Below are 25,932 nucleotides of genomic sequence, written 5' to 3' on the forward strand. Positions count from 1 at the left end.
GCTGTGTATCCCAAGGACAAGACAAGAGTTAACTTCAGGTTTTTTCCCAGGCCTGTTTTTGTTTCTTAGGCAGAATTGAAGCTCCAAAAAAGTATTTTAACAAGTCAACTTTTTCCTAATTGTACATGCAAGAAGAACCGGTTTTGCAATTTCAAAAAAGATTTTATTTTAACCAGTTTTCTCTGGAGTCTAAAGCATATCCTGGCCACTCAGTGTCAAAAATGTCATCTCTCTTTTTTGTAGTCATTGTTTCATAGCTAAAAAATAAATCAAAGCGTGTTCAAATGGGCTCTAATGACAGGGGTGGCCTGACTGATAAGATGTTCCAGCAGGGATTGTCTCTCTGGAGCGGTGAGGTCTTCTCTTAAAGTAAAGAAAGCCTGTCCTTTAACCTCTATTTTCTCCCAGGCTCTTCTGTAGTATCGCCTCACCTGTTCTATAGCCTGATCTTCCATAAGCACTTGATCTTGAGTTCTCCCCCAATTTCCACTGCCTATCAATTGATCTGAAGAGATGGGGATCTACCTGACTTGGTCATGAGCTTCCATTATCAAACGGGAACCCTCAGCTAGTCCCTGCACTATTCCCATGATGAAAGGAGAATTTACTCCATAATTCTGAACAACTTGCTTAGGTTCCTTTAATATTTTGAATCTGCTTGTGTATAGCCTCACACACCCCACTAGGATTATTAGGATCTGTCCCAGGAGCTATCCGTTCATGTATTGTCAATGGAAATGCCCTAGCCATAACCTCCAAATCACCCCTCCTGTCGAGCGCCAAAAAACCTTTCTGGAGGGGTGACAGAACTGCTGTCTATCCTAAAGAAGCAAAAGCTTGAGCTGCTCCAGCAGTTAAGACAAGAGGGGGAGGAAGAGGAGGCAGAGGAAATTCCTTTCTTAAACAAAGGCGAAAAGGAACTGCAGCTTGTTCTACCCCCTTGGGCTCTGTATATTCAAGTCCTCCCTCTGACGGGGTTTCACATTCATCCTCACTCCCTTCTGAGCTTTTGGGGGTCGGAAGAGGTTCCAAAGCAGATTTTCAGTGTCCAATTGACCTGATAGATGCAGGCAAGGGCACTCCCTTGCAAAGAAGTTTCTCTAATTCACTACCTACCTTCTCCCATGTTCCTAAATCTAAAGAAGGGAACCGCCAGCAATGTTTCTCAATGGTTGGTAAAAGCTCCAATAGCCGGCCCTCACTGATTTTTGTCCCCTCCTCCACCCCGGTGCCTCACCTCTTAAAAGCTGCCTTACAAGGCATATATACAGCGGGTCGGAGAAGGCAATGGCACCCCACTCTAGTACTCTTGCCTGGAAAATCCCATGGATGGAGGAGCCTGGTAGGCTGCAGTCCATGGGGTTGCTAAGAGTCGGACACGACTGAGCGACTTCACTTTCACTTTTCACTTTCACGCATTGGAGAAGGAAATGGCAACCCACTCCAGTGTTCTTGCCTGGAGAATCCCAGGGACAGGGGAGCCTGGTGGGCTGCCGTCTATGGGGTCACACAGAGTCGGACACGACTGAAGTGACTTAGCAGCTAGCAGCATACGGCGGGTATTGTTCCGAGCTTTTTGAATTTCCCATGCTTAACCCCGGTTTCAATGCCTGAGAGAGTGTTACTTACTGCAAAGGGGGATTTCCAGAGGCCTCACCCCGATTTTCCTCGGGACCCTGCTACAATTGTTTAACTTTAGCTTCCCTCTCAGCGATCCTTCACTTTCGAGCCCCACATTGGGCACCACTTGCTGCGGCCAGAGCAGCAGGTGGGGATCGAAAGTGGTTAACGCACAGTTTGGAAAAAGGAAACTAGAGACAGAATTAAAGTTTTTTTAATTAATTTATTCATTTTAATTGGAGGCTAATTACTTTACAATATTGTAGTGGTTTCTGCCGTACATTGACATGAATCAGCCATGGGTGTAGATGTGTTCCCCATCCTGAACCCCCCTCCCACCTCCCTCCCCATCCTATCCCTCCCTTCAGGGTCATCCCAGTGCACCAGCCCTGAGCACCCTGTCTCATGCATTGAACCTGGACTGGTGATCTGTTTCACATATGATAATTTACATGTTTCAATGCTATTATCTCAAATCATCCTACCCTCGCCTTCTCCCAGAGTCCAAAAGACTGTTCTATATATCTGTGTCTCTTTTGCTGTCTCGTGTATAGGGTCATTGTTACCATCTTTCTAAATTCCATATATATGTGTTAGTATACTGTATTGGTGTTTTAAAGATGGGACCAGGGGACTCATGACCTCTAGGATCAAGAGCCCTGCTGACCGATTCCACATTGCTTTTATTGAGCTCCTGGTATGCAGAAAGTATCTGGTTTTTAGATAACATAAGGTTCCCATGCCCCCAGTCACATCCCAGAGTTAATGCTCTTCTCTGTACTTTTATGTTACCTCCTAGTGCCAAGGGCATCACACAGCCGAGGGGCAGCAATCTTCGCAGGAACATCAGAAGAACCATCAGTGTGTGCACAAGCAGCGTTCTGAACTTGCGCTGACCCAGAGTTCCAAGGTCCACACCATGTTCCTCCTTAGCTCAGCAAGGCATGACGAGCCCAACTAATCAGCCCGATGTACTTTTTGTTTAGATTATACTTAGTTGCTATATCTGGCTTATATTCTTTACCTATGCTGTTCTTCTCATGGCTTACCCAGAGCGACAGGTAACTGACTATTAACCCTTGCATCCCCCTTCTCATATTTCACGGGGAGATTAGGACTTTGTGGAAGGTTCTGTGCTCGCCTCCACGACAGGACAAACACACAGTCTCCCTCCCCCTGAGGGGTAAGGCTTCCCACGTCTCTCTTCCTTGACCCACTCCTTCCTTTCCTCCCTGTCAGGCTGTCCCCCAGCAGGCCTACAAGCCCTGCACTTGCCCAGTTTCAAGACCCAAGAAAGCACCCAGAGTCAGCAACACAGACATCATTGGTTTAATGGATGGGGGGCTTACACATTGGAATCAGGGTCCTGGGGTGACACCCACACTCACTGTGCTGCCAAGGGAGCAGGTCCTGGTGGCAGGTTTTGCTCCCGGGGGAAGGGGGAGGTTATCAGTTACAGGGGACACTGAACCAGGTGGGCTCTTCGGTTACCAGGGAAGCCAGCAGAGAGGCAGGCCCCTCACTGCCCCTTTAATAAGAACTGTCACTAGGTGGGCCTGGGACAAGTGTCGTAGGAAGGAAGGTCAGGCAGGTGAGTGGATGGATGTGAGGCAAGCACTGGTGGAGCCAGGGAGGGACAGAGAGCAAGAGGACAGCCATCTTCAGTGGTCAGAACCTCTGGACTAGGAGTAGAGGTGACCTGCCATGGACCAGGCTGCCCTCACTTAATTAACTAATTAATTTAAAAAAATTTTTTATTGGGAAAAAATACAGTGTAGCCTTAGTTTCTGCTGTACGGCAAAGTGAATCAGCCACATATATACATATATCCCTTCCTTGAATTATACTGAGTAGAGTTCCCTGTGCTCTACAGTTGGTTCTTACTAATTATCTATCTCATACATGTGTTTGTGCTCAGTCCCTCAGTCCTGTCCGACTCTTTGCGACCCCATGGACTGTAGCATGCCAGGCTTCTCTGTCCATCACCAACTCCCAGAGATTGCTCAAACCCATGTCCATTGAGTTGGTGATGCCATCCAATCTCATCCTCTGTCATCCCCTTCTCCTCCTGCCTTCAGTCTTTCCCAGCATCAGGGTCTTTTCCAATGAGTCAGTTCTTCACATCAGGTGGCCAAAGGACTGGAGTTTCAGCTTCAGCGTCAGCCTTCCAGTGAATATTCAGGACTGATTTCCTTGAGGATTGACTGATTTGATCTCCTTGCAGTCCAAGGGACTCTCAAGAGTCTTTTCCAACACCACAGTTCAAAAGCATCAATACTTCAGCACTCAGCTTTCTTTATAGTCAAACTCTCACATCCATATGTGACTACTGGAAAAACTATAACTTTGACTAGACGGACCTTTATCAGCAAAGTAATGCCTCTACTTTTTAATAAGCTGTCTAGATTGGTCATAGCTTTTCTTCCAAGGAGCAAATGTCTTTCAATTTCATGCCTGCAGTCACCATCTGCAATGATTTTTTATTTTCGAGCCCCCCAAAATAAAGTCTTTCACTGCTTCCATTGTTTCCCCATCTATTTGCCATGAAGTGATGGGACTGGCTATCATGATCTTTGATTTTTGAATGCTGAGTCTTAAGCCAGCTTTTTCACTCTCCTCTTTCACTTTCATCAAGAGGCTCTTTCGTTCTTCTTTGCTTTCTGCCATAAGGGTGGTGTCATCTGCATATCTGAGGTTATTGATATTTCTCCCAGAAATCTTGATTCCAGCTTGTGCTTCATCCAGCCCGGCATTTCACATGATGTACTCTGCGTGTAAGTTAAATAAGCAGGGTAACAATATATAGCTTTGAGGCACTCCTTTCCCAAATTGGAATCAGTCTGTTGTTCCATGTCCTGTTCTAACTGTTGCTTCCTGACCTGCATACAGATTTCTCAAGAGGCAGGAAAGATGGTCTGGTATTCCCATCTCTTTAAGAATTTTCCACAGTTTGTGGTGATCCATACAGTCGGAGAAGGCAATGGCACCCCACTCCAGTACTCTTGCCTGGAAAATCCCATGGACGGAGGAGCCTGGTAGGCTGCAGTCCATGGGGTCACTAAGAGTTGGACACGACTGAGCGACTTCACTTTCACTTTCATGCGTTGGAGAAGGAAATGGCAACCCACTCCAGTGTTCTTGCCTGGAGAATCCCAGGGACGGGGGAGCCTGGTGTGCTGCCATCTATGGGGTCGCACAGAGTCGGACATGACTGAAGCGACTTAGCAGCAGTAGCAGCATACAGTCAAAGGCTTTGGCATAGTCAATAAAACAGAAGTAGATGTTTTTCTGGAACTCTCTTGCTTTTTCAATGATCCAACAGATGTTGGCAATTTGATCTCTGGTTCCTCTGCCTTTTCTAAACCCATCTTGAACATCGGGAAGTTCACAGTTCACATACTGTTGAAGCCTGGCTTGGAGAATTTTGAGCATTACTTTGCTAGTGTGTGAGATGAGTGCAGTTGTGCGGTAGTTTGAACATTCTTTGGGATTGGAATGAAAACTGACCTTTTCCAGTCCTGTGGCCACTGCTGAGTTTTCCAAATTTGCTGGCACGTTGAGTGCAGCACTTTAACAGCATCATCTTTTAGGACCTGAAACAGCTCAGCTGGAATTCCATCACTTCCACTAGCTTTGTTCGTAGTGATGGTTCCTAAGGCCCACTTGACTTTACATTCTAGGATGTCTGGCTCCAGTTGTGTGAGCACACCATCATGGTTATCTGGGTCGTGAAGATCTTTTTTATACAGTTCTTCTGTGTATTCTTGCCACCTCTTCTTAATATCTTCTGCTTCTGTCAGGTCCATATGATTTCTGTCCTTTATTGAGCCCATCTTTGCACGAAATGTTCCCGTGGTATCTCTAATTTTCTTCAAGAGATCTCTAGTCTTTCCCATTCTATTGTTTTCTTCTATTTCTTTGCATCAATCACTGAAGGAGGCTTTCTTATCTTTCCTTGCTCTTCTTTGGAACTCTGCATTCAGGTGGGTATATTTTTCTCCTTTGCCTTCAGCTTCTTTTTTCTCAGCTATTTTATATATACATTATTAATGTGTATCTTATACACAGTAGTGTATATATGTCAATCCTAATCTCCTAATCCATCCTTTCCCCCACTTTCCTCCTTGCTCTCTCATTTTATTTATTTCTCCCTTTATTCCCACTTCCCTCTCTGACATCACCCAGCATCCCCCAGGCCTCTAATGCATCTCCTCCTTGCTCTCTCATTTTATTTATTTCTCCCTTTATCCCCACTTCCCTCTCCGACATCACCCAGTGTCCCCCAGGCCTCTGATGCATCTAATGACACCCTTCTGATGAACACCTACTTGCATGCCAGCTTGTCCTGTTTTGCAGGCGTGCATTTCGGTGCTTCAAGGACCTGGTTCTTGGTGTCGCTCAGCGCCATGCCTGAGGCCCTATCTGGCTGTGGGTGCCTCTCCTCTGAGGCTGCTCAGGCTGCATGGTGCCTGGGGCTTGAGTCTTCGCATTTTCCTCCTCTTTCTCTTGGGAGTGGGGGCCAGCTCCCCATTGCCTCCAGCTTGTCACCACACAGATGCTGTGTAGCAGACATCCCACAGGTCTCCTCGTGGACATGGCTGAAACTTTTCTTGGTATTTACATACCCAGGAGTGGAACCACACCGCACCTGTCAGTTCAGGTGACTCAGTCGAGCCTGACAGTTTTCCAGAACTGGCTCCTGTCTCCCGCCATCCTCAGCAACAGGCGCAGTTCCCAGCTTCCCAAGTTTCCCAGTGGGACAGGCACAAAGCAGCAAGTTGCCGCTGTGATGAGCATTTCTCAGGCTTCCAATGACCTTTGGAACGTCAAGCCCAATTTAGACAACTACAGTCATCCCCCTTATCTGTGGGAGATTGATTCCAGGACCTCTGCAGATGCCAAAGTGCACAGATGCTCAGGTGCCTTATATAAAATGGCACAATTTCTGCATGTTACCCACCCACATCCTCCTTTATACTTCATCTCTTTTTCTTTCAATTTTATTGCGATATAATTGATATACAGGCGGATTCTTTACCAGCTGAGCTACCAGGGATCCCATAATTGATATACAGCACTGGATATGTTTGGAGGCTTCTCTGGTGGTCAGTAGTAACAAATCCACCTGGCAATGCAAGAGACATGGGTTCAGTCCCTGGGTCAGGCAGATCCCCTGGAGGAGGGCATGGCAACCGACTCCAGTATCCTTGCCTGGATAATCCCATGGACAGAGGAGCCTAGCGGGCTACAGTCCATGGGGTCACAAACAGTCGGACACGACTGAGCGACTAAACAACCAAGTATAAGTTTAAGGTGTGCAGCATGATGACTAGACTTACATACATCATGCGATGGTTTGCACAAGTTAGTAAATATCCACCATCTCATATAAACACAAAGTTAAAGAAATAGAAAAAAAATTGTGATGAGAACTCTGAGCATTTGCTGTCTTAACAACCCTCCTACATACTTTAAATCATAACTAGGTTACATACAATGCCTAGTACAATGTAAATGATATGTCAATAGTTGTAAATACGATGTAAATGCTATGTAAAGCATTGCCTGCCAGACGCAAATTCAAGTTTTGCTTTTCGGGTCTTTCAGAAATTTTTAAAAATCTTTTCAGTTCCTGGTTGGTTGAGTCCAAGATGTGGAATCCACAGAGAGAGGAGGGAGGGCTGACCTTATTTTTCTTTCTGACAGGCAGGAGGAGGAACAAGGGCCAGTTGAGGGAGGAACCCCAACTCCCTGGTGCCCAAGCACGCTAGGCCGTCATGCAGCTGTGCTTCTCAGAGAACTGCCAGCTCCCGCTTTCCTTCCTGCTCTCAGCTGGCAGCCTGCTGCTCCTGCCTCGGGCACCTGTCATGCAGGGGCACGCAGAGGCCAGACCTGGGGCTCAAGGGCCTGTTGCTGCTAGAACCCAGAAAAGAAGGGTGAGGAGTGACTACCCGCTACTTCAGTGTCACAGCTTATTTCTAGGAGAAATAAACTTTATATATATATATATATATATATATATATATATATAAAAAATATATATGTATGAAAGTGAAAGTGTTAGGCACTGTTTATGACCCCATGGACTATAGCCCACCAGGCTCCTCTGTCCAAGGGATTCTCCAGGTGAAAATTCTGGAGTGGGTTGCCATTTCCTTCTCCAAGGGATCTTCCCAACCCAGGGATCAAACTCAGGCCTCCCATACTACAGGCAGATTCTTTACCATCTGGGCCACCAAGGAAGCCCATAAATATGTATATATAATACATATTATATATAATATATAATGTATATATTATATATAAAACATTATATATAATACATAAACTATAACATTAATATATTAATAAAGTATATTAATACTTTAATATATTGAATATACTATCATTGAATATACTATATATAGTATATATAATACATTTGATATATTTAACATGTATTTAATATATATAATATAATATACTTAATATACTATATATAATTTAATATACTATACTAATATAATATACTTTAATATAGTATTATACTTTAATAAAGTATAATAAAGTATATTAATATTACTATATATAAGGCTCCACTGGTAGAAGTATATATTAATAGATACATATATTAATATATACTATGTATTAATATGCATTAATATGTTATATAATATATTAATATATAATGTATATAATATATATTAATTATTATAATGTATATGTATACAGGCATACTGTAGTTCATGGGGTCACAAAGAGTCCAATATGGCTTAGCAACTGAACAGCAAATATGCATATATATATATGTGTGTGTGTACATACATATATATATATGTATATATGACTGAAGCACTTTGCCACACACCTCAAACTAACAACATTGTAAATCAACTATGAACTATTCTTCCATAAAAAGGAAACCACTCACTGCTATTTTCTCAACATAAAAATGTATTTGAATCTTACTGAAATCATATTAAATACATAAAACTGCATTTGATATGTTTGCAGGCACAGCCCTTAGCTGAATCATAAAAAGACAGGCTATTTTTTAAATCTTCCCAACATTTTTGCAAAACGGGCTCTCTTGCCTTATGGCCTTCTCCTTCCCTGTTACTCAGAAGTTGAATTCCTCACCTGAGTTTAACTTCTCTCTGCTTTCTGGGCTGTGTCATGGAATCACTTACGGAGCAGGCCTGCTCAGGAGATAGCTAGCACAGGGTTAATGGCTGGGAACATGGTTGGTTACACCCAGGACGTTGTTGATAACCATGGACCCTCAGAAGCAGCATGGGTGATGCTTTGCCCAGGTTCCGGAAGACAGGCTGCCTCTTTCACCCTGTGGGAATATTTGTCCCACTTATTTGTGATGTTACCAGGCCCTGTTTGCTTCTCTTTTTCCAGCTGGCTTAAAAATAGAGTAAAATACCATTTCCGGTTCCACGCCCTGCCTCCCATACTAATCTGCTCTCATTCTGTCTCCAAACTACCACTTCCACTGGGGGTCAGGAGGTACAGTGTCCCCATGACCTTGGGATATTTTAAGCAACACTGGGGCTGGGCCATATTAGACCTTCCATCTTGCTGGTCACACCACAGCTGTCTGCACGTCCAGAACTCGGTGAGGACAAGAGGGTTATGTAGCCAGGGCACCTACCAGCATGGTGATGATGGCAGAGGGCCTGGAAATGTTGCCTTTCTCCAAGAGCAGGGGGAAGAGGAATCTCAAAGAAGTCCTGCCAAGAAGAGCAGGGTCCACTGAGCAAGTCTGTGTCCTTGGGAAGAGAAATACAGGTGGCAGGCAGGATGAGTGTGGATCCCACTTTAGGAGTGTTCTCTCTAGACAGTACAGAGCCTCCTTGGCTTACCTTTTTTGAGGGCTGTGCTGGGTCTTCATTGCTGCTCGTGAGCTTTCTCCAGTTGCAGCAAGTGGGGGCCTCTTATTGCAGTGACTGCTCTCCTTGTGGAGCACAGGCTCTAGACATGCAAGCTTCAGTAACTGTGGCTTGTGGGTTCAGTAGTTGTGGCTACAGGCTTAGTTACTCCGTGAATGTAGGATCTTCCTGGACGAGGGATCAAATCCGAGTCCCCTACATTGGCAGGCTGATTCTTAACCACTGGACCACCAGGGAAGTCCCGCTTCCTTGACTTTACAATAGAGTTGCATCCCAATAAACCTATCATAAGTTGAAAATATCACAGGTCAAAAATGTATTTAATACACCTGAACATCCTAGCTTAGCCAAGTTTACCTTAACTGGGCACAGAACATGTACATTAGCCTACAGGTGGGCAAATTCATCTATCACAAAGTCTGTTTATAATTGTGTTGATTATCTCCTGTAATTTGCTAAAAACAAAAAAAAACAGAATGGCTGTCCACATACCGGTTATTCACCCTTGTGATCATGCGGTTGACTGGGAGGAGCTGTGACTGCCACTGTCCAGCATTACAAAGGCACTGGACCCCACAGCACTAGGTGGGAAAGGATCGTTGTTGTTCAGTCACTGAGTCGTGTCCACTTTCTGCGATCCCATGGACTGCAGCATGCCAGGTTCCTGTGTCCTTTACTATCTCCCAGAGTTTGCTCAAATTCATGTCCATTGAGTTGGCAGTGCTATCTAACCATCTCATCCTCTATCGTCCCCTTCTCCTCCTGCCTTCAATCTTTCCCAGCATCAGGGTCTTTTCCAGTGAGTCAGCTCTTCACATCATGTGGCCAAAGTACTGGAGCTTCAGCAATAGTCCTTCCAATGAATATTCGGATTCTCTGCCACTGAGCCACCAGGGAAGCCCTGGGAAAGGATAGAAATTCACAATTCAAAGTATAGTTTTCTCTGAATTCATATTTCTTTCACACCATCATAAAGATGAACCATCATAAGTTCATCATAAAGATGAATCATCATAAGGAACCAACTGTACACACTCAGGATATCAGCAGAGTCTGGAAACAGACTTTAGGCAGCGTGTTAGTTACATTTTTAAATATTATGCTCAGTGTGTTTTTAGGTAAACTACCCCTGAATTCAAAGTAATGAGCATTATCATTAATTTTTTAAAAAACTAAAATAAATACACTTTCATGTTCAAAACTGAGAAACATTGAGAAGATACTGTATTTATAGCACTTTCGCATGTTAATAGTTGGACAACTTGCTTTAAATTTAGGTAACTGGAGATTAAGAAAAAATGTATTTAGTATATTATAATATATGAAAATGTAAGTGAGGTAACGTATATGTTCATATATGTTATAGATAAACTGTTTATATATTGTTAATCCATGTTTTCCAACTTTGCATATGTCCTCTGCAGGCATAGAAAAGTCCAGAAGAAAATATACCAAAAGAGAAAACAGTGATGATTACTTAGAATAATACATAAGACTTTTTCCCTTCTTTTTGCCTTTCTATTACTTTCAATTTTTTTCTTCAGAAATTAGATTAAAAAAGATAAAATCCCAAGGTCCTTTGTTATTACTAAAAGCAAACCAGAGCTGCTGTAGCGCATGTACAAAAAGCCCTGACTCCAGGTTGCTCATCCCCTTTGTAGTGGGGGAGCAGGTTCAGTGGCTCTGAGTTTTCTGCCAAAGTAAGTAAAGGTTTCTGCCTCACCAAAGGGCCAGATGTCCATTCACTTGTTACCGAACCAAACCTTGATATGCTCACCTTCTTGCAGTAAAGCCAGTCTGCTGACACTGGGTTGTACTGCAGGAAAGTACAGCATTTATTCCAGGTGCAAAGCAAGGAGTCCAGGCAGCTAGTGCTCAAAAGACTAGACCTTCCTGATGGGTTTCAGGGAAGCATTTTTAAAGGCAACCTGAGGGAAAGAGCCTTAGAGTACATGATCAACTTGTGCACAGTTCTCTGATTGGCTGATAGAGAGGTGACAGGACAGGGTACCAGGGGTTAACGTAATCACTCCTGAGGCTCCAGTAGGTCTGGAATATACATGCTAATAGTGGTCATCGGGTGGCTTCCCAGTGGCACTAGTGGTAAAGAACCTGCTTGCCAGTGCAGAAGATGTAAGAGATGTGGGTTCAATTCCTGGGTAGGGAAGATCCCCTGGAGGAGGGCATGGCAGCCCACTCCAGTATTCTTGCCTGGAGAATCCCATGGACAGAGAAGCCTGGTGGGATGCAGTCCATAGGGTCACAAAGAGTCAGACACGACTGAAGCAACTTAAAACACACACAGTAGTCATTGGGTAGTTAACCTCTTCCTTTTGGTGCTGGTTTTAGAACCTGGAAAACAACTCAGTGATGTGCATGAGATACTGTTAGCCCTGCTGTGGACTTCAGGGAGGAACTAAAGATTCTGTCACTGCCATATGGCTGATTTACTGTTTGAATTGTTACCAGTTCTCCTGGCCCAACTGCTACTTTTGTCACTATACAATCACATACCTTCAGTCATTAATCCTTGAGTCAGGCTTTTGTGACTCTGGGGAGTCCTGGGAGACTAAGCTCTTCTACAGACGAGAGGCAGGCAGAGGACTGTGGGGCCAGGGGGAGAGTGGGGATCTGGCCCAGGAAGACCCCATAGGGTCCTGCTCCGTTACGTATTTGTTCAACATGTTGATGGAGCAGCTGCTTGTGCTGCACACCCACTAGGTGCTGGGGGTGCTGTGAAAATAAACAGATGACATCCTGTCCTCATGCAGAAGCTTTTAAAGAGGGAACTATGGGGTGTTAAACAGTGATGAGCGCTAAGCAAAAGAAAATAAAACAGGGCAAGCTGGACGGTGCGAGGTGGGTTGAAGCTTTGGTTAGTGATGGGGGTAGTGCCAGTGAGGGGAAGAAAGGTGTGAAGAGCTAAGTGCGATGTTGGGGTGCACTCCCCCCAAGAACTCTGTGGCCTCCTGGGCACCAGGACTGGGCATGGACCAGCATCCGCATGATCCCCAAGCAGCTCAGCCCTGGTCCAGCTCAGCCCCATGGCGCTTGGCCATCACAACACTCACGGGTAGTCCTGACTCCCACAGCAGGGCCTCCCAGCCACCCTGCCGGCCGAGCTTTCATCCAGGTAGATGAAACAGAAGAGCACTGCAGGGATCCATAAGGCAGCATGTCCCCACTCAAACTGGAGGAGTGGGAGCACTTTCTGATTTTCATTTTTTTCTGGAGACTCAGGATTACAATTTAAGCCCAGCACAAGACTCTGGGTTCTGTGGGTGATGACAGATAGCTGCACCTGTGAAAGGAGGGAGACACAAGTGATGGCAACGAGGCACCCAGTAGTGGGAGATGCAGGTAGTGCCCAGGGCTGGCTGACCCCATCCTCCCCAACTGCTGCCCTCTATTGCTGGGCAAGACATCTCTGGGGCCTGCCACCACTGACATAGCAGCCCAGGCAGAAAACCTCAGTGTCTCCAGCTTAAGGGAAAGGAGAGAGGTCAGCCAGGGCCAGAGTGGTGTTATGGAGGCAATCTGAACGTGGGTTGGAAAAGAGTTTCCAGACACAGAGCATCTCAGAAGGGAGTGAGTTTATAGAGACCAAAGAGCAGAGATAATGTGGGTGCTGCGAGCTAGCAGGCTAATACCTCCAGACAGACCAGGAGAGCTGACCCCTTTCGTGGATTAGTAGCCAATTTTTATAGCCTCAAAACAAAGAAAATTTGTGCTGGAAGGGTGGCATTAGTTGATTGGTTAGGGTGAGCACTGGAAAGGGCATTTTTGCCTAATATGGAGTCAGGAAGCCTGTTCATGAAGATTAAGGGGTGGCTTTTGGCAACGATGAGGTGACCTTGTTTCTGGGCTCTCCTTCTGGCCTTGGTACAAGGTCTTGCACCTGTGGCCTAGGGGCAGGAGTAACAGTAGTCAGGAGTGTGTGTGTGTGTGTGTGTGTGTGTGTGTGTGTGTGTTTTAGGTATGTAAATTCAGAAGCTGGACAGATGTTCCACAGGCTACTGGTTGGTTCACCATAATACTTAACGATTAAGAGTGATTCCCAACTCCTTTTAAATGGTTCCACCTACTCAGCATCCCCTCCTTTTGCATATTTGGTATTTGAAGACAAAAGCAGGTTCAGTTAGCTTCACATCTTCCCAGTTTTCCTCTACCACTACTGGTATGGGAGGCCATTCCCTCCTCTGGGGGATCTTCCCAACCCAGGAATTAAACCGAGGTCTTCGGTGTTGTAGGTGGATTCTTCACCATCTGAGCCACCTGAGAAGCCCTCTACCACTCCTGGGATTTGCCAGTACGAAGTCCTGGGACAGACAAACTGCCATTCATAGCCAAGCAGTGGTTTCTCCTGATCAGTACTGTGTGGTGCTAACTGTTACATTCTTGTTTGTTGCAGCCCCAACCCCAAAAAGGCAAAAATGTGACCACTGGTCCCCGTGTCCTGAAGACACCTACGCTTACCGGTTGCTCAGCGGGGGTGGCAGGGACAAATACGCCAAGATCTGCTTTGAGGATGAGATGTAAGTATCAGTGCAAGAAAAGAAAGCCTAGCTCCCCCGCGTGGTTGTTTGCCTTCTCTGAGGCTGAAAAGTGAAAATGAAAGTCGCTCAGTTGTGTCTGACTCTTCCTGACCCTATGGACTCCTCTGTCCATGGGATTCTCTAGGGACGAATACTGGAGTGAGTTGCCATTTCCTTCTCCAGGGGATCTTCTCAACCCAGGGATCGAACCCAGGTCTCCCGCTTTGCAGGCAGAATCTGAAACTGACTAGGCAACAAGTCTGTCCCAGGAGAGAAAGGCATGTCTTGGACTTCAGCCAGAGGCTAGGGGCATCCGAGGGGAGCTGAGAAAGCCTGCTGTGCCCATGGTGGGGTGGGGACACATGGATTGTCTCTCGTGGTTTTATGTGTCACATGTTGAGCTTCCATCTGACAGCAGTCAGCACAAAACTCAGGGCTTTCCAGGCGGCACTAGTGGTAAAGAACCCATCTGTTAATGCAGAAGATGTAAGAGACGTGGGAGTTCAGTGCCTAGGTCAGGAAGATCCCCTGGAGAAGGAAATGGCAACCCACTCCAGTATTCTTGCCTGGAGAATCCCATGGACAGAGGAGCCTGGCAGGCTGCAGTCCATAGCATCAGAGTCAGACATAACTGAAGCGAGTAAGCACGCTTGCACACACACAGCACAAACTTCAGGATATATTTTGCACTCTAGCTGTTCAAAATCAGGGAAACACCAAAACTCAGGACATAGCTGTCCTTGCATTTGGGTTTTGAGTCTCACCCTCCTGAATAGTCAGTGTCATCTCTCCCTGCAGCCCACACCCCTTGCTCAACTCAGTCCAGGTTCCCTGCAACTGCCTTACCCTTAATAGCCCACTAATCCCTGGCACTTGGAACACTCCTAGCCCAGCGTGTTCCATGACTAGAGCTGCATAACAGAGTACACAGACAGTGCAGCTTAGGCAACAGACATTCATTCTCTCACACTCTGGAAGCCAAACGCCAAGATCAAGGTGTGGGCAGGGCTGGTTCCTTCTGGGGCTGCTAGGGAATGTCTGTCTCAGGCTCTCCCCTTGACTTGCAGATGCCATTTTCACCCTGGGTCTTCACATCACCTTCCCTCCTTGTGTCTTGGTCCCAGATTCCCCTCTTTGAAAGGACACCGTTCATATTGGATTGTTGTTGTTGCTCAGTTGCTAAGTCATGTTCAATTTGTTGTGACCCCATGGACTGCAGCACACCAGGATCCCTGTTCTTCACTATCTCCTGGAGTTTGCTCAAACTCCTGTTCATTAAGTCGGTGATGCCATCCAACTATCTCATCCTCTGCCACCCCCTTCTCCTGCCTTCAATCTTTCCAGGCATCAGGGTCTTCTCCAATGAGTTGATTCTTTGCATGATGTGGCTAAAGTATTAGAGCTTCAGTTTCAGCATCAGTTCTTCCAAAGAATATTCAGGGTTGATTTCCTTTAGGATTGCCTGGTTTGATTTCCTTGCTGTCCAGGGGACTCTCAAGCGTCTTCTCCCACACTACAATTTGAAAGCATTAATTCTTCGATGCTCCTCCTTCCTTATGGTCCAAATCTCACATCCATACATGATGATTGCTGGAAAAACTATAGCTTGGACTAGACAGACCTTTGTCAGCAAAATGATGTCTCTACTTTTTAATACACTGTCTAGGTTTGTCATAACTTTTCTTCCAAGGGTCAAGTGTCTTTTAATTTCATGGCTGCAGTCACCGTCCACAGTGATTTTGGAGCTCAAGAAAATAAAATATGTCACTGTTTCCACATTGTCCCCTTATATTTGCCATGAAGTTATAGGACCAGATTCCATGATCTTAGTTTTTTGAATGTTGAGTTTTAAGCCAGCTTTTTCACTCTCCTCTTTCACCCTCATCAAGAGGCTGTTTCATATTGGATTAGGGTCACTCTAAAGAACTTGTTTTAAATGAGTCATCTCCTCAAAGGTCCTGTGTCCAAATGAGGTCACATTCTGAGGTTCTTAGGATTAGTATAACATTTGAACTTTGAGGGAACACAGGGTAACCCACAACACCCAAATTAAGGATGGTTTGGGTGATTAAGTGATTACTGCAGATAAAAGAAACTGAGTGCTCCTAACCCTGAGTAGGAGGTCATTTGGAATCATCCCACCAATTCCCCCAAAGCCAGGCCAACCCTCCCTTCTTTGTTAGTTACTTGTTGCCTAGAGCACTTGGCTCATTCGCATTTTCCTCCCTCCATCTCAGTCACTTGTCTCTGCACACACCTCATCCACCAGGGAGTGGGCAGCATGCTCAGAGAGGGGGTCAGATTCAGTTCCACATGCCTTACTTGGTCCTGGCATATCCTTTGTTCAGTATTTATGAGTTGGGTAGAAATAGCCCCTCTATGGGTCCATCCCTTCTCCAAGCCCCATTCACTCTGCCAGACAGTTTATTGACAAACGTTCATCCACCAATGAACCCCCTGAGGCACTCAGTGGAGGGACCCTGACATGGAACATGTGGCTCCTGCCCAAGAAGCTGACATCACAGTTCAGGGTTCGCCACCTCAACCCCATGGCCACAAGGGCCTGCTGGTTCTGTGTGGTGGGGGCCTCACTGGGCATTGCAGGCTTGGCAATTCCCCAGGCCTCCACCCACTGGATGCCATAGAGCCTTCCCCCCTCCCTCTGGCTATGACAACAGCACTCATCCCAGATATTGTCACATGTCCCCAGGGTGGCATAATCCTACTCCCCACCCCATTAAGAACCACTGGTATGGAGAGAACAAGTTGGCAGAGGAGTAGGTGGACGTGGAGTACATCTCTCTCCACAGATACATCAGGAATACACCTTCAGACACAGAAGTGCATGTGGAACACCAGCTGAGAGCCAACAGGAGTACCTGACCAGTGGAAAAGAATATATAAAACCATGCAAAACTCAGTAGCATGAAGGAACTACGGGGAAAAACTGGAGTGTTAGTAGGACTGGACCTCGGCGGGTGGGGGACTGAAGCAGGGGTCCAATCCCCACATCGGGTTAGTTGTCTGAGGCAGAGGAGAGACATTTAGGGCTGAGAGTGAAAAAGCTGATCTGTGGCAGCCTAAATGAAATGAGAATCAGACAGTCCTTGCCACAGCCATACATACCCCGGACAGGGACACAGGTCCTCTGGAAGACACAGCGGCTAGGAGCTGAAGTTTAGGGATTGTGGAGCAATCCCAGGGGGAGGGCTGCTGATGACTATGGAGAGGTGGATTGAGGGGATGTGAGGTAAGAGATTGTGGAGAAAAGATTCCTTTTCCACTGCTCCACTGGGCAGCCATAGGAGCAAGGCGAAACTGCTGAGTCACATGTAGTGGGTGGGGCCATCACCATAGGCTCTCTCTCCCCACATGCCAGCACTGGCAGCTGAACAATAGAGAGGCTGGCCTGTCAAACGCCTGATGCACTGAACTACAGAGCAGGACCCCACTCGGGGTGCTCCTTTAAGTGCCTGATGCGCTGATTTACAGAGTAGGACCCCAGTCAGAGGGGCCCCCTCTGTGTGCCTGATGCACCAAACAACAGAGAAGGACCTCAGGGAAGGGAGCCCTCTAAGTGTCTGAATGGGCAGAGTTATGGAGAAACACTGGCCAAAGAGGCCTTCTGATCGCCAGCTACAAGAGGCTCGAAAAAAGACTCTGATAGAGCCATAACTCCTGCGGTGGAGGCAGTCTGTGTCCCTGCACACTTGGTGCCGCCAGGGTCGCCTCAAGCCAAGCAGCTGCACTGCCTTCATGTTCAACTCTCACTGGGGCAGAGCTGCCACAGGCAAAAAAAAAGTCTTTCATCCATGTGCGCAGGGTCGCTTTGCTCACATCTGACTCTTTGTGACCCTGTAGACTGCGGCCTGCCAGGCTTGTCTGTCAGGGAGGGGGTTCTCCAGGCAAGAATACTGGAATGTATTGACCAATACTGGTTGCCATACCCTTCTAGAGCACTGTGTTTCCTGCTGCCCTAGCTGCCAACTCCCCTGAGTTACCTGGTGCTGCCAGAACCCCTGAAACCCAGGCAGCTTCACGACCTCCATACCTGGCCCTCACAGGGGTAAACCCAAGTCCTCCAGGGAAGACTCAGGAGCAAACTTCAGTGGATGACCCACATACAGAGGTGGAAATAAAACCACAATTGAAACCCAGGGGCAGTGTGGCTAAGGAAGACCCAAAACCTTCCCACCAGCTGTACAAGCTGCAGACAAAATCCACACAATCGACTAGGCAGACTCTGTCTATGAAATATACAAAAGGGCACTGAGAGCTCCCACAGAAGAAAACGCACTAGTTCTGATAGCTGTGGACATTGGAGGCAAGAACACACAGGAGAAGGACCAGATTAGAATCTGAGCTGCCCCCACAGCAGGTACAGAGATCAGCACAGTGTTGGAGGGCATTCTAGGGAGGTGAGGTGGACTGTGACTCCAAGCCAAGGAAAGGACTCTGACAGCAGTGACTCAAGAAAAAGGTTTATTATTCTTATGTTTTCACTTGTTCTGTAGATTTTTTGGATTTTTTCCCCCTTTTATCCCCTCTCTGTTGGAGTTGACGATTTTATCAGCACTATGAAATCTAATTAAGCTTTTGAGCATTTTTTTTTTTTTCCTCAGCCACATTTTCTATTGTTGTTATAAACCTCTGCCTCTATGTTGGGCTTTTGCAGTTCTGTGGAGTTTTCCTTTTTTTTTTTTTAATTTCATTTTTATTTTCTCTTTTTTAAATTTAAAATTTTTTAAACCTGTTATTATTTTTTCTACATTTATACCTTTGTTTGGCTTTCTTACTGTTCTTTTCCCCTTTAAATTAATCTTTAATATATATAAATCTTCTTCATCTACCTCGATTTAACCTTGCATGTCTATTCTTTCTTTTATTTCTTTCCTTTCCTCTCAACATATTTGTTACTTTTGTTTTCATTGCTTTATTTCCCCCTTGGCACCTTGTTTTAGTTTTGTTTTCCAGTTTGTGCTTTAGTTAGCTTTGTTCTTATAACTGGTAAATATAATTTTTGATTTCTTTGTTCGCTGGGTCAATCTACTGTACTTTATTTTTGTTGGACTGTTTTCTCTTTGCTCATGGGTGTATATGTATATGTGTATATTTCATTTTTTTAATTCTCATTTGCCAGTTTTCTAACTGCCATTTGTCTGCAGTTCATCTTTGGTTTCTCATTTTTGGATATTTGTTTTAATCTCACTTAATGCCATAACAAACCACTTGTGAAATCTTCGTTCCTGAAAAGAGATCAAGCCCTGAGCCTTTGGAGTGGGAGCACTGACTCCAAGACCCTAGACTACCAGAAAACTAACTCTGCTGCTGCTGCTAAGTCGATTCAGTCGTGTCCAACTCTGTGCGACCCCATAGACGGCAGCCCACCAGGCTCCGCCGTCCCTGGGATTCTCCAGGCAAGAACACTGGAGTGGGTTGCCATTTCCTTCTCCAATGCATGAAAGTGAAAAGTGAAAGTGAAGTCACTCAATCGTCTCTGACTCTTAGCGACCCCATGGACTGTAGCCTACCAGGCTCCTCCATCCATGGGATTTTCCAGGCAAGAGTACTGGAGTGGGGTGCCATTGCCTTCTCCGGAACTAACTCTAGGGAGTATCAAATACTGAGAACTCACATAAAGGAAACCAGTTGAATACAAGACCTGGCATCACCCAACCACCAGTAGCACCCTGTGCAGGATGCCTCATCTAAACAAAACAAAACAAAAATGCAAACCCAATCATCAACAGACAGGATTACCACCTAACTCAACCTTGACCATCAGAGGAAAAACAAACAAAAACTCAGCACAAATCTCACCCGAAAAGAAGCTTACACAAACCACTGGACCAACCTTAGAGGGCAGAAACCAAAAGGAAGAAAGACTTCAACCTTGAAGCCTGGGAAAGTTCAGTTCAGTCTCTCAGTCGTGTCTGACCGACTCTTTGAGACCCCATGAATTGCAGCACCCCAGGCCTCCCTGTCCATCACCAACTCCCGGAGTTCACTCAAACTCACGTCCATCGAGTCAGTGATGCCATCCAGCCATCTTATCCTCTGTCGTCCCCTTCTCCTCCTGCCCCCAACCCCTCCCAGCATCAGGGTCTTTTCCACTGAGTCAGCTCTTTGCATGAAGTGGCCAAAGTATTGGAGTTTCAGCTTCAACATCAGTCCTTGCAATGAACACCCAGGACTGATCTCCTTTAGTATGGACTGGTTGGATCTCCTTGCAGTCCAAGGGACTCTCAAGAGTCTTCTCCAACACCACAGTTCAAAAGCATCAATTCTTTGGTGCTCAGCTTTCTTTACAGTCCAACTCTCACATCCATACATGACCACTGGAAAAACCATAGCCTTGACTAGATGGACCTTTGTTGGCAAAGTAATATCTCTGCTTTTCAATATGCTATGTAAGTTGGTCATAACTTTCCTTCCAAGGAGTAAGCATCTTTTAATTTCATGGCTGCAATCACCATCTGCAGTGATGTTGGAGCCCAAGAAAATAAAGTCTGAAACTGTTTCCACTGTTTCCCCATCTATCTGCTATGAAGTGATGGGACCAGAAGCCATGATCTTCGTTTTCTGAATGTTGAGCTTTAAGCCAACTTTTTCACTCTCCTCTTTAACTTTCATCAAGAGTCTTTTGGGAAAAGGAGACCTCAAACATAGTAAGTTTAAAAAAAAATAATGAAAAGGCAGAGAAATGCTACACAAATGAAGGAAAAAAACTAGAAACACAGAAGTACAAGTAAATGAAGAGGAAATAAGCAAACTACCTGAAAAATAATTGAGAGTAATGATAGTAAAAAATGATCAAAACCCTTGAAAACAAAATGGAGAAAATGTAAGAACCAATTAACAAAGACCTAGAAGAATTAAAGAATAAATATACAGAGACAAACAACACAATTACTGAAACTAAAAATACTCTAGAAGGAATCAATAGCAGAACATCTGAGGCAAAAGAATGAATCAGTGAGCTGGAAGATAAAATGGTGGAAATAATTTCTGAAGAGAAAAATAAAGTAAAAAGAATGAAAAGAATGGAGGATAGTCTCAGAGACCTCTGGGACAATATCAAATGCACCAACATTCAAATTATACAGATCCCAGAAGAAGAAGAGAAAAAGAAAGAGTATGATAAAATTTTTTAAGAGATTATAGTTGAAAATTTCCCCAACATGGAAAAGGAAGTAGTCAACCAAGTCCAAGAGGCACAAAGAGTCCCATACAGGATAAACCCAAGGAGAAACACGCCAAGACACATACTAATCAAACTAACAAAGACTAAACACAAAGAAAGAGTATTAAAAGCAACAAGGGAGAAGCCACAAGTAACATACAAGGGAAACCCCATATGCTTAACAGTTGATCTTTCAGCAGCAACTCTGCAGACCAGAAGGGAATGGCAGGATATAGTTAAAGTACTGAAAGGGAAAAATCTACAACCAAGACTACTGTACCTGTCTAGGATCTCATTCAAAATTGATGGAGAAATAAAAAGCTTTTCAGACAAGCAAAGGTTAAGAGAACTCAGTACCACCAAACCAGCTTTACAACAAATGTTAAAATGGCTTTTATAGTCAAGAAGTACAAGAGAAGAAAAAAAAAAAAAATCTACAAAATCAACTGCAAACAATTAAGAAAATGGCAATAGGAACAAATATATCAATAATTACTTTAAATGTAAATGGATTAAATGTTCTAACCAAAAGACACAGACTGGCTGAATGGATACAAAAACAAAACTCATATATATGCTGTCTACAAGAAACCCACTTCAGACCTAAAAAGCACTTATAGACTGAAAGTGAAAGGATGGGAAAATATATTCCATGCAAATGGGAAGCAAAAGAAAGCTGGAATAGCAATCTTCATATCAGACCTTAAAATAAAGATTACAAGAGATAAGAAAGAACACTACATAATGATCAAGGGATCAATCCAAGAGGAAAACATAACAATTGTAAATATTTATGCACCCAACATAGGAGTACCTCAATACATAAGACAAACACTAACAGACATAAAAGGAGAAATTGACAATAACATAACAATAGTAAACTTTAACACCCCACTCACGTGAATGGACAGATCATCAAAACAGAAAATTAATAAGGAAACACAAGTGTTAAATGACACATATGATGAGATGGATCTCATTGATATCTTCAGGACATTCCATCCAAATGCAGAAGAATACACCTTCTTCTCAAGTGCACATGGAATATTCTCCAGGATAGACTACATCTTGGGTCACAAACCAAACCGCAGTAAATTTTAAAAAATTGAAATCGTTTCAAGCATCTTCTCTGACCACAATGCTATGAGACTAATTATCAATTACAAGAAAAAAGCTGTAAGACACACAAACACATGGAGATTAAACAACATGTCTCTAAATTACCAACAGGTTACTGAAGAAATCAAAAGGGAAATCAAAAATTTTCTAGAAACAAATGACAATGAAAACACGACAGCTCAAAACCTATGGGATGCAGCAAAAGCAGTTCTAAAAGGGAAGTTTATAGCAATACAGTCCTACCTCAAGAAACAAGAAAAGCACCAAATAGACAACCTAACTTTACACCTAAAACAACTGGAAAAAGAAGAACAACAACAATAAAAAAAAACACACCAAAATTAGTAGAAGGAAAGAAATCAAAAACTCCAGCGGAAATAAATGAAAAACAAAAGAAAGAAACAGTAGTAAAGATTAATAAAACTGAAAGCTGGTTCTTTGGGAAGATAAACAAAATTGACAAACTTTTAGCTAGACTCATCAAGAAAAAAAGAGAGAACAGTCAGATCAACAAAATTAGAAATGAAAAAGGAGAGGTCACAACAGACAATGCAGAAATACAAAGGATTATTAGAGACTATTATAAACAACTATATGGCAATAAAAAGGATAACCTGAAAGAAATGGACAGATTCTTAGAAAAGTTGAATCTTCCAAGACTGAACCAGGAAGAGATAGAAATTATGAATAACTCAATTATAAGCATTGAAATTGAAGCTGTGATCAAAAATTCCCCCAAAAACAAATGCCCAGGACCAGATGGCTTCACAGGAGAATTCTGTCAAACATTTAGAGAAGAGCTAATGCCTATCCTTCTAAAAGTCTTTCAAAAAATGGCAGAGGAAGGGACACTTCCAAACTCATTCTACGAGGCCACCATCACCCTGATACCAAAATCAGACAAAGACAACACAGAAAAAGAAAACTACAGGCCAATATCACTGATGAACATAGATGCAAAAATCCTCAGAAAAATTTTAACAAACAGAATTCAGCAATACATCAAAAAGCTCATACACCATGATCAAGTTGGGTTTAGTCCAGGAATGCAAGGATTCTTCAATATATGCAAATCAATCAGTGTGATACACCATATTAACTAATCGAAAGATAAAAATCATATGATAATCTCAATAGATGTAGAAAAAGCCTTTGACAAAATTCAGCACCCATTTATGATTAAAACTCTTCAAAAAATGGGCATAGAAGGAACCTACCTCAACATAGTAAAGGCCATATATGATAAACCTACAGCAAATATTATTTTCAATGGTGAAAAACTGAAAGCATTCTCCCTAAGATCGAAAACAAAACAAGGATGTTCACTTTCACCACTATTATTCAACATAGTTGTGAAAGTCCTAGCTATAACAATCAGAGAAGAAAAGGAAATAAAAGGAGTCTAGATTGGAAAAGAAGAAGTAAAACTCTCACTGTTTCCAGATGACATCAAACTGTACATAGAAAACCTTAAAGATAGTATCAGAAAATTGCTAGAGCTAATCAGTGAATTTAGCAAAGTAGCAGGATACAAAATCAATACACAGAAATCACTTGCATTTCTATATATTAACAATAAAAAATCAGAAAGAGAAATTAAGGAATCAATCCCATTCACCATTGCAACAAAAAAAAATTAAATATCTAGGAATAAACTTACTTAAGGAGACAAAAGAACTGTACACAGAAATTTATAAGACACTAATGAAAGAAATCAAAGATGACATAAACAGATGGAGAGAGATATTCCATGTTCCTGGGTAGGAAGAATCAATATTGTGAAAATGACTGTACTACCAAATGCAATCTACAGATTCAATCTGATCCCTGTCAAATTACCAATAGTATTTTTCACAGAGTTAGAACAAAAAAATTCACAATTCATAGGGAAACACAAAAGACCCTGAATAGCCAAAGCAGTCTTCTTGAGAAAGAAGAATGGAGCTGGAGGAATCATCCTTCCTGACTTCAGATTATACTACAAAGCTACAGTCATCAAGATAGTATGGTACTGGCACAAAAACAGAACTATAGACAAATGGAACAAGACAGAAAGCCCAGAAATAAATTCATGCACCTGTGGGTACCTTATTTTTTTACAAAGGGGGCAAGAATATACAATGGGGCAAAGATAGCCTCTTCAATAAATGGTACTGGAAAAACTGGACAGCTCCATGTAAAAGAATGAAATTAGAACACTTCCTAAAACCATACACAAAGATAAACTCAAAATGGATTAAAGCCTAAATGTTAGACCAGAAACTATAAAACTCTTAGAGGAAAACATAGGAAGAACACTCGATGTCATATATCAAAGCAGGATCCTCGATGACACACCTCCTAAAGTAATGGAAATAAAAACAAAGTAAACAAGTGGGACCTGATTAAACTTAAAAGCTTTTGTGCAACAAAGGAAACTATAAGCAAGGTGAAAAGACAACCCTCAGAATGGCAGAAAATAATAGCAAATGAAACAACTAACAAAGGATTAATTTCCAAAATACACAAGCAGCTCATACAACTCAATACCAGAAACACAAACAACCCAATCAAAAAGTGGGAAAAATACCTAAACAGACATTTCTCCAAAGAAGACATACAGATGGCTAACAAACACATGAAAAGATGTTCAACATCACTCATTATTAGAGAAATGCAAGTCAGAACTACAATGAGATATCACCTCACACCAGTCAGAATGGCCATCATCAAAAAATCTACAAACAATAAATGCTGGAGAGGGTGTAGAGAAAAGGGAACGCTCTTGCACTGTTGGTGGGAATGTAAATTAATACAGCCACTATGGAAGAAGGTACGGAGATTCCTTTAAAAACTAGGAATAAAACCACCATATGACCCAGCAATCCCACTCCTAGGCATATACCCTGAGGAAACCAAAATTGAAAAAGAGACCTGTATCCCATTGTTCATTGAAGCACTATTTACAATAGCTAGAACATGGAAGCCACCTAGATGACCATGGACAGATGAATGGACAAATAAGTTGTGGTACATATACACCATGGAATATTCAGTTTCAGTTCAGTCGCTCAGTGATGTCCGACTCTTTGCAACCCCGTGAACCACAGCACACCAGGCCTCCCTGTCCAACACCAACTCCCAGAGTTTACCCAAACTCATGTCCATTGAGTCGGTGATGCCATCCAATAATCTCATCCTCTGTCGTCCCCTTCTCCCACCCTCAATCTTTCCTAGCATCAGGGACTTTTCAAATGAGCAGCTCTTTGCATCAGGTGGCCAAAGTATGGGAGTTTCAGCTTCAACATCAGTCCTTCCAATGAACACCCAGGACTGATCTCTTTCAGGATGGACTGGTTAGATCTCCTTGCTGTCCAAGGGACTCTCAAGGGTCTTCTCCAACACCACAGTTCAAAAGCATCAATTCTTTTGTGCTCGGCTTTCTTTATGGTCCAACTCTCACATCCATACATGACTACTGGAAAAACCATAGCCTTGACTAGACGGACCTTTGTTGGCAAAGTAATATCTCTGCTTTTTAATATGCTATCTAGGTTGGTCATAACATTCCTTCCAAGGAGTAAGCGTCTTATAATTTCATGGCTGCAATCACCATCTG

General features: G+C 43.6%; 1 protein-coding gene across 1 annotated transcript in view; it reads left to right on the top strand.

Moving 5' to 3' along the window:
• The window catches only part of FAM3B (FAM3 metabolism regulating signaling molecule B), a 67,775-nt gene that overhangs the window by 13,947 nt on the left and 27,896 nt on the right, over window positions 1-25,932 (top strand). The window contains exon 3 of the mRNA XM_002685114.6: window positions 13,909-14,032. Within this exon, the coding sequence (XP_002685160.1) occupies window positions 13,909-14,032 (124 nt within the window). The remainder of the gene's footprint in view (window positions 1-13,908; window positions 14,033-25,932) is intronic.

The sequence above is a fragment of the Bos taurus genome, chromosome 1 (assembly GCF_002263795.3).
Source record: "Bos taurus isolate L1 Dominette 01449 registration number 42190680 breed Hereford chromosome 1, ARS-UCD2.0, whole genome shotgun sequence".
Classification (NCBI taxonomy): domain Eukaryota; kingdom Metazoa; phylum Chordata; class Mammalia; order Artiodactyla; family Bovidae; genus Bos; species Bos taurus.